The 17906-nt window shown below is 25.1% G+C and overlaps 4 protein-coding genes across 8 annotated transcripts; 1 reads left to right on the forward strand and 3 right to left on the reverse strand.

Moving 5' to 3' along the window:
• On the reverse strand, positions 1 to 3122 carry LOC122713682 (translation initiation factor eIF-2B subunit delta). 4 transcript variants are annotated; one of them, XM_043934369.1, is made up of 7 exons: positions 2938 to 3122; positions 2251 to 2310; positions 1216 to 2099; positions 973 to 1100; positions 705 to 882; positions 451 to 631; positions 1 to 345 (listed from the first exon to the last, which is right to left on the reverse strand). In XM_043934369.1, the coding sequence occupies exons 3-7, from the start codon at positions 2056 to 2058 to the stop codon at positions 137 to 139; spliced, it is 1539 nt and encodes a 512-aa protein (XP_043790304.1). In that variant the 5' UTR covers positions 2059 to 2099; positions 2251 to 2310; positions 2938 to 3122; the 3' UTR covers positions 1 to 136. The 4 variants fall into 4 exon arrangements, with proteins under 4 accessions (XP_043790304.1, XP_043790302.1, XP_043790303.1 ...); XM_043934367.1 differs by having other exon boundaries at positions 2241 to 2310; XM_043934368.1 differs by having other exon boundaries at positions 2241 to 2310; positions 3011 to 3087.
• A 412-nt stretch (positions 3123 to 3534) lies between these two features.
• Positions 3535 to 4775, reverse strand: LOC122713684 (60S ribosomal protein L19). The gene is made up of 4 exons (XM_043934373.1): positions 4729 to 4775; positions 4305 to 4411; positions 4054 to 4217; positions 3535 to 3908 (listed from the first exon to the last, which is right to left on the reverse strand). Exons 1-4 carry the CDS (start codon positions 4731 to 4733, stop codon positions 3582 to 3584), a joined length of 603 nt encoding a protein of 200 aa, XP_043790308.1. The 5' UTR covers positions 4734 to 4775; the 3' UTR covers positions 3535 to 3581.
• A 963-nt stretch (positions 4776 to 5738) lies between these two features.
• On the forward strand, positions 5739 to 7983 carry LOC122713681 (transcription termination factor 5, mitochondrial). Its single transcript, XM_043934366.1, has 6 exons — positions 5739 to 5948; positions 6027 to 6160; positions 6327 to 6642; positions 6719 to 7146; positions 7254 to 7475; positions 7650 to 7983. Exons 1-6 carry the CDS (start codon positions 5739 to 5741, stop codon positions 7900 to 7902), a joined length of 1563 nt encoding a protein of 520 aa, XP_043790301.1. The 3' UTR covers positions 7903 to 7983.
• A 1049-nt stretch (positions 7984 to 9032) lies between these two features.
• On the reverse strand, positions 9033 to 15323 carry LOC122713683 (retinal homeobox protein Rx2). 2 transcript variants are annotated; one of them, XM_043934372.1, is made up of 5 exons: positions 14712 to 15323; positions 11499 to 12728; positions 10739 to 10817; positions 10239 to 10465; positions 9033 to 9887 (listed from the first exon to the last, which is right to left on the reverse strand). In XM_043934372.1, exons 2-5 carry the CDS (start codon positions 11896 to 11898, stop codon positions 9259 to 9261), a joined length of 1335 nt encoding a protein of 444 aa, XP_043790307.1. In that variant the 5' UTR covers positions 11899 to 12728; positions 14712 to 15323; the 3' UTR covers positions 9033 to 9258. The 2 variants fall into 2 exon arrangements, with proteins under 2 accessions (XP_043790307.1, XP_043790306.1); XM_043934371.1 differs by having other exon boundaries at positions 11499 to 13758.
• Positions 15324 to 17906: the final 2583 nt, after the last annotated feature.

A 17906-nucleotide genomic window follows, 5' to 3' on the forward strand; every position in this document is an offset into this window, starting at 1 on the left:
TTTTTGATGTATAATTTAACTTTATTTAAAATTAATTTGCATATATCGAAATAAAGAACACAATGATTGATGTTTTATACTGTTTTTTGAATGCTATATCAAATATTAAAACAACAAAAATAATTTTTAATGAAATTTAAATCTCTGATGGTTTAATACGTAAAATCACAGGAACACTAGTGCATGGTAAAATAGCTAATTCTGTAACAACTGCCGTTACTAAATCGGCTGGTGTAACATCGTACATGATATTTAAAAGATTTAATGATTTTTTTGTTTTCCACTTCGTTAATAATGATTTTTGCATACCGTTTTTATAATCTTGTGCAAGCTCATCTGCATTTCCTATAAATAAGATAGAAAGAAAGAAAAAAATATAAATAAATAATATTATTATAAAATTAAATAGTAAATTAATAAATAGAAGAATAAATATAAAGTTTTACTTACCTAATTCATTATAGACAATAGAATCTGTTTGTACACGTTCACAAGATTTGTGAGTCTCGCAAGCTACTAAGACTGGAATATTAAAGGCTCTTGCCATCAAGGCAACTTGAGCAGTTCCAACTCTTGACATTACTGCACCATTTGCTAGAATTGCATGTGCACCAAGGAATACTTTGCTTACCTTAATAATTATTATTATCAATAATCTTAATAAAAATTTAATTTTAATAAAAATAAAATTATCAGTTACTTACTTCAGGCATTACATAACTTAAAGCATTAATTAAAATATAAGAACATTCAATCCCATGTCTTGATAAACGTCTAAGTTGTTCCTTTCCTTCTAGCCACGGTCTTCCATCCACAACAATAACACGAAATTGTTTACCTGCAGTATGTGCATCTAACAATATTTTATGTATTAAAGATGAACTAAAAACAATCAAATTTTATTATAAATATAGAAAATATGTAAAAAATGTGAAAATAATTTTAAATAATTTGAAATAATAAAATACTCACTAGGCATAAGTTAAAATAATATCTCCATTAGATATTTTAGTTTGAATAGTTATTGATATTGCCTTGTCAGCTAGCTCTATTTGTTCTCGAATATAAGTATCTATTGCAGTACTTAATTTGTTTTTTGCCTAAAATTTTTAGTTTTCTTTTTTTTTCTTATAGTTTTCATTTTAATTTTATTTTAAAAATAAATTATTTTAAAAATCATATAAATATATCTAAAGTTTAAAAAAAGTAACTTACATTTACATCAGATAATGAAGAAGGAAACTGTGTCATTTGCCATTTCAAATGTCTCATTGCATTTTGCATTGACACAGCTAATGGCCTACAATAATGTAAGTAGGCTATAGATTCTTGTAAATTTGCTTCAAGACTTCTAATAAAATCAGCTTGCGGTGGTCTTTCAAAATCATAAATAAGTTGCTTAACAGCAGCTAAAAGTGCAACACATCTTGCATTGCTACCAACAATTATTTTGTTTGCATATTGTGTACCTAATCTAATTATTGTTGGATGTATATTTGAATTGACAAAAGGAACATTTACAATAGCCTGTTTTCTTTCGTGATATAGATGTTTGAAAAGATTTATTTCATGTGTATTACATTTTTGAATTGTTTTTATAGGCATTATTACTTTTTTAACTGTTTCTGTTATTACAGATTTATCATTATTATTCTGCTCTTTACTCTTAATTTTATTTTTTTCTAATAAAATTTGTTGTTTAGCTGCTCTTTGTGCTTCTTGTTTTGCTCTTCTTTCAGCACGTAATTCTGCTTTGCTCTTTCCTTCATTACTTGTTTCTGATATTGAACTTTTTTCACATATATTTGTAATTTTATTGACTACTAATACTTCAGCAGATTCAATATTTTCATTGGTTGTACTTTTTGATGTCTCATTGCTGTTTTTATTCTTAATATTATTCAGAGAAGCAGATTTATCATTTGAAACATCTTTATCTAATATTTTACTAGATTTGGCTTTTGCTTTAGCATGTGCTTTAGCTGCTTTTTTTGCTTCACGTTCTGCTTTTATTTCCTCCCGTGATTTTTCAGAAATATTTCCCTTTTTGTTGGTCATTGTTCTTGATGCAATTGTTTGTTTTTTCAATTCAGAAATTTCTATAAACAAATTATATAAATTCATAATATTATATATTTAATAATATTTCAATTTAATTTTTAATTTCTAATATTTTTAATATATTAATATATTATATAAGAAAATAATCGTAAGGAAAGAAATAATAAATTATTAATTACATATATTTACAGACATGTTCCTCTTGTTTCATGATTTCTGTATTTTTTCTTAATCATAAGAAACATTCAGCTAAAAAAATCAATTTTAAGAAATTAAAAATTTATTTTAAAATTTACATACATAAATGTATATATTTATTCATAAACGATTCATTAATATATAATTTTAATTTTAATAGTTTAATTTTAATAATAATTTAAAAAACCTATTGAAAATATTTATTTCAACACAAAAATAATTATTATATATATATAAAAAAAATCATAATTGAAATATAATTTCAATTTGATATATAAAAACATATCAAATACTTTACATATTTTTGAAGCTAATATATAAATAAATTTTATATAATATATAAAACATTGATATCTCTGGCATGTACACAATTTAATTTGTAAATGTTAAATTGAAAAATAAATTGTATTTTTTATTCATATCAAATTTCATTTAATTTAATTTTACGTCAAGAAATTAAACTTACTTTTTAGTCAGACATATTGATTTATTATGCTATTCAAATTTCACAAAGCATATTACGAAATAATATTTAACATTTCATAATCTTATTCTCATAATATAATTATTTTATAAATATACAATATGTAATAAATTTGGTAAATTATATATTAATACATACAATATTTTTATTTCAAAATTGTATTATTTTACATATATTAAATTCATTTCACTAACCTATTGTTTTATTTTCAATAACATCATAACGAAATAATTTTTCATTGAAATATCTCGTATTTGAAACAAGTACCTTTTATTTTTTTATTTTGTATATGTATTTATTAAGAATGTGCGTTATTGGGAAATAAAGTTCTTTTACTTTTAGACAATTTCTACTATATACTCGACAGTTTCGCCATATTTTACTTTAGTACATAATAGTGTTTCCATCTGTGGATATAATTTTATACTAATTTTAAAAATAAATTTTTAGTTTATTTTATTTCAGAGAAAATAATATTGTTAAGTATTATAAATATAAAGAAAAAATTAATTAAATTAATTATTGTAAATATATTATAATATATTGTTAAGTATTCAAATTAACTTTACAATTATATTATGAAATAATATTTATTATATATATATATATATATTTATATATAATTATATGAAAAAAATATATATAATTGATATATTTAATTAAATATATATACTATCTATAATATATAATTAAAAAATATTATATACAAAAATATTAATGCATATTTTATATGCGTATGTTATATTTAAATGAAAATTGAAAAAGACAAATGGATTGAATAAAAATATTAATGCTTTTTTTAGATTTTATTTATATAATAATTTGTAAAATTGTTAGATCATTTTTTTTGCGCTGCTGCAGCTTCATCTTCTCGTTGATAAGATTGTAACAATTCTTGTTTTTTCGTAGCAATTCGCTCTGCTCTACGTTTACGCGCTTCTCTAACTTTAGTACGACGCGCCTCAGCTTGATCTGAAAGCATCTCGGCTCTCGCTTTTTCAGCCTTCTTTTTATGAATGAATTCCATTAAAACTCTTTTATTCTTAAATACATTACCCTTAGCTTTCATATATAGGGAATGATATAAATGTCTGTCAATCTTTTTTGTTTCACGATATTTTTTTAACAGTCTACGGAGAACTCGCATTCTTTGAATCCATAGATCCTATAAAAAAATATATTTCATATTAAATATTAAAAATTATAAATTAAAATATTATAAATTATAATTTACACATAAATTATTTCTTCTTAAAGAAGAAATAATTAAAATATGTCAAATTATTAAAGCAATAATTATAAATTTTTACCTTTTGCGGTGTACGAGCATTTGCTGTACCTTTTCTTTTACCAAAACCACAATGACGTCCTTTACGTCTAGCTTCAGTATTTTTACGAACTCGAGCTCTAGAGTGGACAGCAACGGGTTTCTTAATAATAAGACCATCTTTAATTAACTTTCTAATACTTTGACCTTAAAAACAAAGATATTAAAACTAATATTTTAATAATATTAAACGTGTATAAAACGGGTTAAAATTTAATTTTTAAATTATCATACGTGAGTTTGTATTTGCAATTTCGTTGATTTCATTTGGATCCAACCAAACTTTTTTTTTACCACATCGCATAACAGAAGCTGCAAGCCTCTTTTGTAATTTTAAGGAACTGAAACATATATTGAGGTTATGTTATGATAAATAACATATTGATATTCAATATCATCTTAAAATATTATTTTAATCAGATTTGTGTAAAAAAATAATTTAAATTTAATTATGATTTAATTCAAATTAAATTGTTTTTAAAAACAATCATAAAACCATGTGGTCAATTATCAACAAATTATCAAATATTAAATACATAAAATATGATGTATTAAATTCAACAATATGTCAATATATATTCTTTTAATAATATCATAAATACAAATTAGATTTGAATCTATGTATTTATGTAATTAAAAATTTTTGAATAGTTCATACCTCATGATGGAGTCTAGAAGTCCTTTTTGCGAAAGAAAGTTAAAATGGTGGAAACTACGTTTCCTATGTGCTAAACGGAAGTAGTAAAGAAGAAAAATTTCATTTCAAATAAATCTAAAAAAATGATAATTATATATCATATTACAATTTCCTATAAAAAATTTTATTTCACAATTTTATTATTTTAAATGTATATTAAATTATTCTTTCCATCAATTTTGAAATATTTTAAAAACAAATTTTATAAAACAATTAATAATTTGTTTACTTTGATTACTTTGATAAATAAATAAAAACATCACTAATTTTGAATAAATTATAAATATATATAAATAAATTATTATAAATTTAAAGTTAAATTATTTTAATCTATCCAATTAAAATTTGATTTGCAATAATACATTATTTGTATATACGTATTTATTAATTAGAATATTATTTAAAATTAAATTTTCCCGCTAAAAAGAATCAATTAATTAATGATATATAATGTATATATCCTATTTATGATATTTGTGTTGAAAATATGGATCTGAAAAATCTTATAAAAATCGATATATTTTATTTATGGATTATTTTATAATAATCTGTATTTATATTTTAAATATAAAAAAAGAATTTTGTCAAAATATAATTTTTTCTTTTTAATGCATAAAATAATAATATCTAAAATATAATAAATAAATGAATTCTATTTTATTTCATATTTGAATGAATAAAAATAGTGTTTTATTGTTTAGTATAATAACTTTATTTCAAACATATAAGTTCTTTTATTTTAAATATATCTTATCTGTATAAAAAAAAATATATATCTTTTATCTATAATCGATGTAAATACAATGTTTAAACAGAAATTTATAGGAAAATTTGTCATGATACATTTTAAAAAATTAATTTCATGTATGATATAGTATGATAACCTTATTTCAAACATATAAGTTCTTTTATTATAAATATATCTATATAAAAAAATATATATTTTTTATCTGTAAATCGATGTAAATACAATGTTTAAACAGAAAATGTTTATAGGAAAATTTATGATAGATTTTAAAAAATTAGTTTCATCTTTTTCAACACAAAAAAAACTTCATGACATATTAACAACACATTTAAAACTTGACTATAATGTTATTAAAAATCATAAAATTGGAGAAAATAATTCTATTAATAAAATATCAATGCAAAAAGTTATTCAAAATTGTAATACCATAAAGGTATGTATACATTTAAATAATATTGGATTATATTAATTATATCAGTCATAATTTCTTATTTCCTTTTTTTTTTATTAGCATATGAATATAAAGATAGAAAAAATTGATTATTTAATGAAATGCTTGGCACTTAAACCTGTAATTATGAAAAATAGAATTTTTGTACTTAAGGAATTAGGTATAAATTCTATAGAACTAGTTGATATTTACCGGTATGTTACATTTTAAACATTATATTCATAATAATTATATTATATTCATTCATAATAAATATTATATTCATAATAAATTCAAATTTTATTCAAATAATTTCTTTATAATTATAAATTGTAATTTATAATTTATGTTATTATTAATTATGGTTATTTTATATTTTAGATTTCCAACATTAATGAGAAAAAAAGTAAAAACATTTAAAAAAATAAATAATATACCTGCTACAGAAAATATTATAAAAAATATATTTTCTAATACAGGTATAAAAATTGATATTACTACAGATTTAATTAAACTTGAAAATCATATGAAAATAGGCAATTATTATCAAACATGTATGTTATATTATAAAACATTTTATTTAAAATTATATAATCAATCATTTTTTAAAAAATATAGGATGAAATATCGAAGTTTTACAGAAATGTCCAAATTAATAGATATATTGAAACATAGATGTAATTTTGATGAAAAATTTGTAAGTATAAATATTTACAAAAAATTTTTAAAGAAAAATTTTAAGAATATAATATGATATAATATATATCTTGCAGATAATAAAAAATTCATATCTCTTAAATATAGATGTGGATAATGTTGAGAGAATGCTGAATGAATTTAAATATATTAAAATAAAAGAAAAAAGTTTATTTGATTTAATAAATATATATCCTCGTATTCTCTTGTATAATTTAAATGAAGTGAAAGAATTATTAGAGCTTTATAAAACATTAGATATATCATACCAATTTTCTTATATTTGTTTAAAATGTTTATCAGTGAAAAAAGAAAAATTTCTAGAAAGATATAAAGATTTTGAAAATAATATAGAATTAGCTGTATGGTTAAAACATCCACGAATCTTACAATTAATTTATTATTACAAATTAGTCAAGAAGCGTTTATATTATATGAAATATTTAAATTGTATAGACAGTGCAAGTATTCAAATATATTTATCATCAAACGAAGTTTTTTTCAGGTATATATACATATATACATGTATTTATTTTTGATCAAATAGAAAATAAATTTTTAATAATTGCAGAGTAATACATTCAAACCTTTTGATAATAATTTATCTTTTAGATTCATAGAAGGAGAATATCATTTGAAATCTAGAAAAAAGTATTTATTATTCATTTTGCATAAAGAATTGGGAAGAGATGTTGATTTATTACCTATAATTCAAAAACATCCTTATTGGAAATATGTATCTTTGTTAATAATTATTAAATCACTACAATATTTAAAGAAATATTATTCAATAGAAAATATATGTCAAAATATTCATATCATATTGTATCCAAGGTAAATAGATTTTGCTTAAAAATAATAAAATATATTTATTTAAATATAGTATACTATATTATGCGGAATATTAATATATTCGTAAGATATTTTCGGAAAATCAATTCTAAGCATCAAAATAAACATAAAAATTCATATACAACATTTATATAACACTCAATATTATTTTTTTAGATCGAAGATTATTTACACATTGAATTTGTTGTATAAAAAATATCCACAAGAGGAATACAATTCTCATTATTTATCATTATGCTTATACGAATTAGAAAAAAAATATTATTTTAGTGGAGATGGAATTTGGCTAAATGACGTATCAGTTTTTAAATCAAGTATTTTTGAGGATTTATATGAATTTGAATATATAGATAACAATGAAATAAACGATCTAAATGGAGAAGCATGGCTTGAATATTTACTACGATAATAAGTATATTTGAATATATTTATAGAAAAATATATAAAAATATATGTATATTTTTTATTTAATTAAAATATTTTATATATATTTACTACTTTATATTATATTTATTCTATATATATATTAAATATATATAAAATATGGAATATGTAAATTATAATAATAAATTAAATATTTTTAAAAATGAAAAATTTTAATAAACAAAATTTGAACATTACAAAATCAAACTTTATTAATGAATTATATAAAATATTAAAAAACTATATAAAATAAGTTAAAATACTATCTTTTTAAGCACTTTAAAATTTTCCTTAAACTTTAAAATTTGTTTATATGTTTAGAAATATTTAATGATTATGTATATATACTTTATATATTTTATTCTATATTTGTTAATAATAATAAATTTATATATAATATATATATATAATAATATATATTTTTTATTGAAATAAAAAAAAATTATAATATTTTATGTATTTCTGTTTTGAATATTTATTAAAAATTATATTTACATACAATTCCAATGAACAAATTAATGTATGAAATTATAATAAATTGTTATTTATTTAAGACACATCATTGTTAAATGAGTGATTACATATTTTAATTTTTAAGTGCATTTAAATGCAATTATTTTTAAGCATTATAAAAAAAAAATAGAATTCAAAATTTCTGAAATATTCTTGTATAAAATTTTATAAATTCAGATGTCTTATATTTTTTTATATACATGTATATACAGATATGCATATATTTGATATACATTATAAAATACGTAAATAAACTTCTTATTCAATTTTATTTAATAATTTTGAAAAAAGGACAAATAATACAAAAATACTCACATCTCAAACCTACATTTTTAAGGCACTGGAATGCTCTTATTCAATTAATTTTCTAAAATATTTTCTTTTTTTACACGTTTGTTTATTATAACGTATTTTTTTTATTATTTTCTTATTGAAACAAATTAATGATTATTATATTCTTAATATTAAACTTTCCAAGAGAATAATTCCAATTAATTTCATTAATTGTTTAAATCTATATGATACAATATGAAATTGTATTAAAGAGAATCGATATATTTACGATTAATACAAATAAAATTTATAAATAAAAATAAAAAAACTTTCAAAAAACTTTTTTTATTTTTAAAATAAAAAATTATAACTCTAATTAAAACAAAGCCTTCGATTTTATTTTCATTTCAGCTCAAAAAAGAAATTCAAAGATGAAAAATCAGCAAGCATATTCATACGATCTTATTATGAACTTAATATTCCTTTGCCAAGGAAGACTTATTCCAAATCGGAACCACCAGTTGTTCTAGAGCAAATCTAGACCGGAGGTTTCGAGTCAGTTCAGAAAAGGAGGCAACTGCACGTAGTTTTGACTAGTTGGTTCGCTCTTCACCATCACTTGCTCTTTCATTCCTTGACGTCCTTGTGGTGAGTGCATCCCATATTCTTGTTTTTGATCTTGTTGTTGTTGTTGTTGTTGTTGTTGTTGTTGTTGCTGTTGTTGGGTGTAATCAGGTTGTTCGTGCTGATATTTATCCGCTGGACTAAGACCACTGACATAATCCAATTGCTTATTCTGTTGATGTTCTTCTTCGGACATGGAATTGGTCAGATGAGTGGGTGGTGAGTGGGTAGTTACCATAGTCTGATAGTCGTTACGAGTTAGAGGTGGTGGTGGACTGTTACTAGCATTCATGTAGTCCTGGTGCACACGCATTGTATTGCCTGATGGTGAGGAAAATAACGAGGCATCGTGTTGTGGAAGCATTGTCGCGTACGAGTATGCCGATCCGTTGTTGCTTGGCCCACCAAAGGAGGTTGAGTATGGAGAGTTAGACGGGCTAAGTAGATTTAAATGCGGTGCCAAATCGTAAGCTGGAGAATATGCCCAGGCATCCGGTGGTGCTGTCGCTGTTGTCGGCGAGGCGAATGGATTAAGAGTATTGTTCAGTGAAGTAAATGATCCTAATAAAAATATGAGAACGAATTATTTGCATTAGATTTGTAAGAATAAAAGTAATTTTACCAATATTTTTGAAAGTAATTACAGGATATTGAACAATATGTAATATAATTTTAATAATAGAAATCTTTTCTGCAAATTTTATATCTATTTGAAATATAACTAATATTAATTACATCAATATATCTATTGAGATATATACATATGTGTGATTTTTAACATTTAATCAAAAAAATAAAAAAAATCAATAAATTTAATGTTTTTTAAAAATGAAAGAAAGAATTTTGATATTAAAAATAAAGAAATAATGAAAAACAATATAAATTTTAAGTTAGTATTCTTATTGTAATTACCTGATAAACCAGGGCTTGCTGAACCAGCAGCCATACCATAACCAGCAGTTTTACGCGGAGGTTCCCTCTTTCGCCATTTTGCACGCCGGTTTTGAAACCATACTTGAACTCTTGACTCTGATAACGCAAGTTTTAAAGCGAGTTCTTCTCGTGCAAAAACATCAGGATATGGTGCACGTTCGAATGCTCTTTCTAATTCTTCCAATTGATAAGCGGTAAATGTTGTTCTGAAATAATTAGTTTTCGAAATGAAAATAAAATATTTGACAAATGAGAATATGACAATTAAAATTTCAAACTTATTAATTATTCAATAAAATGTGATTATTATTGAAAAATCTAAAATTTATGGCATAATAACAATATTCATTTTTGAAATTAACAATATTCATAATTTGAAATTACAAAAGATAATGAAAGATCAAAAACTTAATTTTAAGTAGATTAAATAATATTTTTTAAATTAATTAAAAAAGAAAATAAAAAAAATAAATAAATACCTAGTTTTCTTCTTTTTGATTCCATTGTTGTCGGTTTTTTTTTTAGAGTCTTTCTTAGCTGGTTGTGGTTCGCTACTAACTGTAAAAATATATTAAATTGAAAACAAAGTTAGAAAATAATATTTGCAAAACAATAATTATAATAATAATAAAATAATAATTTAAAGAAAATTCTGTCAAAAGCAATTAAATAATCTTTAAAATTATCTATATAGAAACAAAATTAAAATGATTAAATATGATATTAAATAATATAATATTATTTAGTAATATATTTAGTAATACAATATATGTTCTGAATTTTTTCTTTTTATTGTATGTACTAATAAATTCTTGTCAAATTATAAATAGATTACAATATTTCTAATAAAGATCCTAATCTTATAAATTTTTTTTATATACAAAATATAATATAATAATTTTTTAAGTCACAAAATATATTAATAAAATTAAAATTAAAATAAAAAAGATTGTGAATAAAATTAAATTTTAATAAACGTATGTTTATAATTCAACAAATATCAAAATGTATCATTATAGGTACTATACATAAAGAAATGGATAATAAAATTGAAAAAAATGTTAAATTAATTTATATCTTAGTTATTTTCATATATAGCAATAATATATCAATATATTTATATTTATTATTTTTACAAATTGATATACTACTATTGATAATTGCTATTATTTTTAATTAATCGATACGAATACGAAGATCCTAATTTTATAAAACTATTTTTTAATGTATAATACTAACCTGGAGCAAGAGTATTCATTGGATCCTCCGGCTTCCTTTTCAAAGCATTTCCAAGCTGAAGGCCCTGTTGCAATGTCGTTGAGGTCGGGGTCGCAGTGGTAGACGTCGAAGTAGTAACATCCTGCGTCTGAGGAAGAGGAGCATACATTCCAGCCAATTCCAATTCTTTCAGCTCTTTCTGTTGTTGCTGTTGTTGTTGCAGATGATGATGAGACGTTTGATGATGAGGCGGTGGACTATTCGAAGAATCTAATTTGTGAAGATGGCCTCCAGTAGGCATTAAATCGCCACCGTGGTGTCCACCATGAAGACCGAGCATCACTTGAATACTGTGAACCCCGGAACCTCCTCGACCGCCGAAATCAGAGAAGATCGGATCATCGAAAGGACCTCCGTCCATTTTTCATTAATCGATATATCCTTTTAGAATTTAAAAATTGATTTATCTTCTAAAAATTCTTTAATTTATATAAAAAATAATTTTAGATTATTCTTCTGATATTAAAAAAAACAAAAGGCAATAAATTCTTCTTCTTTTTAGAATTTTAATAGGCACATGGTTTCACTAGAATCGAGCAAGTAGATTTTCTTCTTCTGTTAATAAATACATAATAACTTTTTCTTTCGATCTTCAATATATATTTGTATTTTTTTTTTTTTTCAACAGTTTCAATTTTCAATCGTAGAGATGTTTCATTTCTTCTTGAATCACAATGAATCGACACAAACTTTTCTTCCTTTCGATCACATATTTCTTCTCTTTTGATGTTTCTTCAATTGTTTCTTCCTTCTTTTAATTTAAAATTTAAAGAGCCCAACAAAAAAATATTTCTTCTTATTATTAATAAAAAATATTTCTTTCTTTTAACCCCCGAATTAAATTCATTTCTTATTCTCGCGTCGTTAGTCCGATTGCAATAAATTACTTAGATCAACGGTGACAATTTCCATTCACTTCCTGCTCTCTTTATTGCTACCGATTCCCTCGGTTTCTTCTTCGCCAAGACCTCCAACAATCCGGCTGGCCAATTATGCAAAAAGGCGCGCGCAGGATGGCGGTTCGCGCGTCCTCCGTAATGGAATCCAAGCCAATTGCGATCAATTGTTGCCCGGGTTATGATTAATTTTGATTAGTTCGAGCTAACGAAGCGAGCCAGCATTGTGTCGTCGACACATGAACAGATTGTAACAGCGAAACCGAATACTTTGGAGGATACTCTTTCTCTCTCTCTAAAGTATATTGAAACGTTGTTAATAAAAAAAAAAGAAGAAAAAAAAAAAAAAAAGAAGATTAATCCAGAAAGATGAGAGAATCTATATTAATCGTCACGGGTTTCCCCAATTTTCTTATCTATCGACAAACGGGTGAGTTGATCGCGCGAAACAACAAGAGCTGCTTAACTAACCAGACACTGTCGCACTAAGCGACGATCCGTTCTGACTCTGGCTAATCAACCGACACTCACACACGCTTATATTTTCAACGGGTTGCCGGTCAGGCCGCCCCCACACATGGAAGCCAACCAATCCTGTAGCACCTACTATGCCATACGTGCTCCATGAGAGGACAGCCGTTTTATGCGGGCGCGGTATGCTGTGCCTCCTGTTTTTCTTCCTCTTTCTTTCTCTTTTTCTCCCTTTTCATTCTGCACAAGATTCATCTCTGTTTTTAATCTCCTTGCACACACACACACACAGAGAGAGAGAGAGAGAGAATTTATTCTCCACCCCTCTTCTCCTACTCTTCTTTTACTTCTTCCTTTTTCTTTCTTTTCTTTACCTCTGCTATGTTACCAACCACTTCGTGATTCTTCATTGCATCGGGTATATATATATATATATATATATATATATATGTGTATGTATGTATGTATGTATGTATGTATGTATATATGTATGTATGTGTGTATGTAGAGAGAAAGACAGAGAAAAGTGTTCATTGATCTTCTTCGTTGATGTCTCTGTCGGGTTTCTCGTTGGTCTCGTGGCTATGCCACAACCACATCATTGCGACCGCCCCCGATGATTGGAGAACACCGCCTCAGTTCATAGTGTGCTTTAGATAACATTTTTAACGAGTATGGAGGGGTATGTGGGAATTGGAGCGGGTTGGGTTGTGCACGATCAAGAGATGTGGTGATGGGAAATTGTGCATCGGAGGCTTCCACTTCGACTATGGACCTCTTGCGCTTGACCTAATGCGACCCCGATATTTCTTGGAACGAAGATCATGGCGGAGAGAATAATGGACTCTTGATCGCTATTTAAAGGACAAAAAGGTGGTTTTGGGAGAAATTTAATTTTAATCATTAATTATGGTATTATGATTTTTGACTTATTTAACTTAGATTCGAATTTTTTTAAATTTTAGATTTTAATTTTAATTTTTATCTTTTATATTTTTATATGATAAATGTTGTTGATATATATTCATCGACTGATTAAAATTTTTACGCACATGAATTTTTGCACATTCATATTTATAATTCAACAATATCAAATGAAAATTAATAATAATTTTAGAATTTGAATAATAATTTATTACATCTTTTATTAATTTTAATTTTAATTTTTAAATTTCAAAGAAATAAATGGATTTTTTTATTTAATTATGTTTCTTATTTTAGTTGATATTTTTTAAAATTCAGATTTTGTAAAAACTAATGAAATATTTAAATACTTAGATTGTAATATTCTTATTTATTATACTAGTATAATTTTTCGTAAAAAATTAAATTCTCTTAGAAAAAATAGTTTTTATGAAAATTTTTTTAATTTAATTTAAACAATGTGAAATAATAATATAAAATATAATAGAATTTAAATTTATTACAAAATGTGTTACAGTTTTACGCAGAAAACTGGATTAGTTCATACTATATGTATTCTGGAACATGACGTTATTTGCAGTATAATTTCTGCAGTATCGAATTATTTAGACTATATTTATTACTAAAGATATGCAGAATCTACATTCTAATTTTTATCGCTATGATTATGGATTATAAATTATAGGAAATTTGTCCATAATTAATTAAAGTAAAGAAACGAATAACTATAGAATAAATATAATTCATAATCAATGATTAACATATATTATTAATAATTGTAATATAATAATATAATTATATTTATATTTCTTCAAATTAAAAAAAAAAGCAATCCCAAAATATTCAAATTCAATTTCATATTAAAACATAATTAATACTTTACCTGAAAATTTAATTTTACTTGAATTAAATTTTACGCTTTATAATAATCTCATAATCCGTTCAATTCATCTTGAATATCACACACTATCAATTTGTAATCAATCTGTTCAACTTCCACAAATTCCACATTATTTTCATTCTAATCTCAGTCACATCAAATATATCCGTATTAGCTATCCATTTCATATCTGTTCGTTCGCAGAAGTCCTTGAACTGAAACCTTGAACCTCGATTAAACGATTCGAGAGATCACATAGCGCTCTCAGTGATGATCGACGTGCATTCATCGCGTCACAGGTCCTGTACCAAATGCACAATAATTTCATCGCGTCCCATGCACTACCAACGAATTCAAATCATCCCGAAATTTTAACCGTCATATGTTCGAATTATCCGCAAGATTATCCCTCTTCCGGTATCCACTTTAGACGAGATAAGAAATCGAACGGAATTATCGATCGATTCATAAGAAGACGATCGATCGGAAGAATGAGAAAGGTAAGAGTTCCTATACTTTCGAAGAGATCCATGTCCGTTGACCGGCAGCGTGGCACTGAGCTCTTAAGCGCAGGCTCAATGAAACCAGCAATCGCCAGGAATTGCCTCGAATTGGCCCAATCAAACTACCCCCATTCCGTGTGTACACGCGTATATTAACTGCTAATTTCATCGACAGTAATTAGCGCGCACGAGCGCGCGCCTGTCACGCGCTGATTTAATTGCACTCTCGCGGACACTCTCTTTACTTCCTCCCCCACCAGTCTTGTGGTGCATCTTTTCCGTTTCTCCGCTTGGAACCGATCGCGCCACCGTTCTCCCAACTAGCCTTCTTGTTTTGGTCGAATCTAATGAGTTTGTTTATCACATTGACGAACTCACGATTAACTAGTGAATAGATGAAAATAACAGAAAGAAAACATCAATTTAATCGAACAGGTAAGAGAGATCTTTTAAAAAGATTTAGAGAAATTTAGATGAAATTTATGATTCTTTATTAGGATAAATTATAGGTTAGAGATAAATTTGTAAGAATTGTATAATTAGAAATTGAATTTAATATTTTATTTTTGTTATTTATTGGATGAGCAATTTCTTATTCTATTTTTAAATGTTTATTAGATAAAGTGTTCATAAATGGCTAATTTAAATTTCATTTTTCAGACAGAAATTATATATTTTATACATAATTTGATTAATATAAAAGGTACATAGAATATAAAACATAAAGAATAAAAACCATCCAATAATATAATTTTATAACTTCTATTCCAATTTCCATATAAATTATATTATTATAATTTTTGGTGATATTTTATGATGTAAGCATATTAATGTAAGCAATCATCTTTATTGCCATAATATATATTCTTATATATTCTTAATTCAAACCTAACCTTAAACCAAATTGAATTTATCGAGCAAGTAACAGACTCTAAGATTCTTTAATTTTATTTGTATCGAGATTTAACTGACCCAATTAGCCTCTAATGAAACTGAAGACGAGTGGATGCGGGTGAATGCGTGCGCGCATGCTTGCAGGATATCCGCGGATGCAGGAGGCAGCCGGCTGGGAGGATGACGGCGAGCGCGCAAGAGCGAGAAGTCGGTAACTTAACTGGCCTAAATGGGTTTAACTCGATGTGATTTTGCTGGCGAACCACTAAATTGAACGAATACGAACTAAACTGAACTCAACTAAGCTAATCATATCACATTACTAGCGTTATTAGCCGAGAGACGATATAAGTGAAGGTCCGGTGGTACCAGGCTGCAGTAACGGGTCGCCTCCTGCACTGACCCTCTGTACGACTTTCTTTTCGACCTCTTTTTCTCGATCATGATCTTCGTGTCTTGTATTTATTCGATCTTTGAATTACGGAAATGTGTTTACGGTCAAGTTTTATTACAGTTGATTCCAAAACAACTTTTAGGTTAGTTCTTATGAAAGTTGGATGTAAGTTGAAGTTTCTTGAAGGAAATAGACAATTCTCGATGCACACGAGGTCTGGGAAACGATGTTGGCCGATCCTGGCCGAACAGAAACGCTATCATGGTCGTGAAACAGGAAACACGTGCTCTGAGTGAAAGTGACAGATCACCGCGCGCCAAATTCGAAATAAAGATCAAAGAATCATATACGATTTTCGATTTATAGTGTCATTCGTGAGAGTAAAATGTAACATTTTAAAAAATGTGATAGAAAGAATTTTTTCTTATTAAGAATTCTATATAGTGAAATATATGGTGAATAAGTGATATAGTTTATCTTCAAAAGGAATTTGATTTATTTTTCTGGTATAAATTGCAGAACTATTTTTAATATACATATATAATGTGTATAATTATAATAATCGTATATGGATTTTAAGTTCAAATTTATTTAATTTTATTAAATGTAATTAAATTAAATCAGTGATGAAATTATAATTTTTTAAAGATTTTTTTATTTAATTAAAATTATTATATTATATACTTATAAATATTATAAAATCATATATTAATTTTTTTTAGATTTATGCTTACATTTATTACATATATTATGGATATTTTTTATATTCTTACATTTTTGAAGACAATATAAAATTAAAATCTTTGCAAGTATCAATGTAATCCAAATAATAAAAAACTTCTTATGATATTAAATTGTATTTAATACTCGATATTCATAAAGCAATTCAAAATATTGAATCAAGAAGTCATCATTATTATATAACAATAAATTTTCATTGAATAAGAAAATACATGTATTCTGTAATAAAAAAACTACAAGATTTAATATATAAGATAAGCAGAAGATAGATGGAAAGTGGGGGATATTGATAGCAAAAGAAAGAAAAAATAGAATAATTATCTCCCACCAACCATTTCATTGGTAACTAGAGAGGGGAAGAAACCTGGAGGAAAGATAAGAACGAAGTAGATACGATACGTTCCTCTCCCACTACCTCCACTAGCAGAATAGAAGGAGTTCCTCGGCTCCACCTCTTCCCCTTCCGATGGTATTCTCTTTCAATAGTAGAGAACGTTGTAACTTCCATCTTACCACTATTCCACCCCATAAATAATTCATTATTTACATTTTTCGTACATCAATTTTTCAACAATTGTTCAATTTGTTCAATTTTTCAATTTTTATGAAATCTATTTTTTAAAATTAATTAATTAATTAATTTAAATCTAATTTTATTTATTCAAA

The sequence above is a fragment of the Apis laboriosa genome, unplaced genomic scaffold (assembly GCF_014066325.1).
Source record: "Apis laboriosa isolate Shangri-la unplaced genomic scaffold, ASM1406632v1 scaffold26_cov146, whole genome shotgun sequence".
NCBI classification, from domain to species: Eukaryota; Metazoa; Arthropoda; class Insecta; order Hymenoptera; family Apidae; genus Apis; species Apis laboriosa.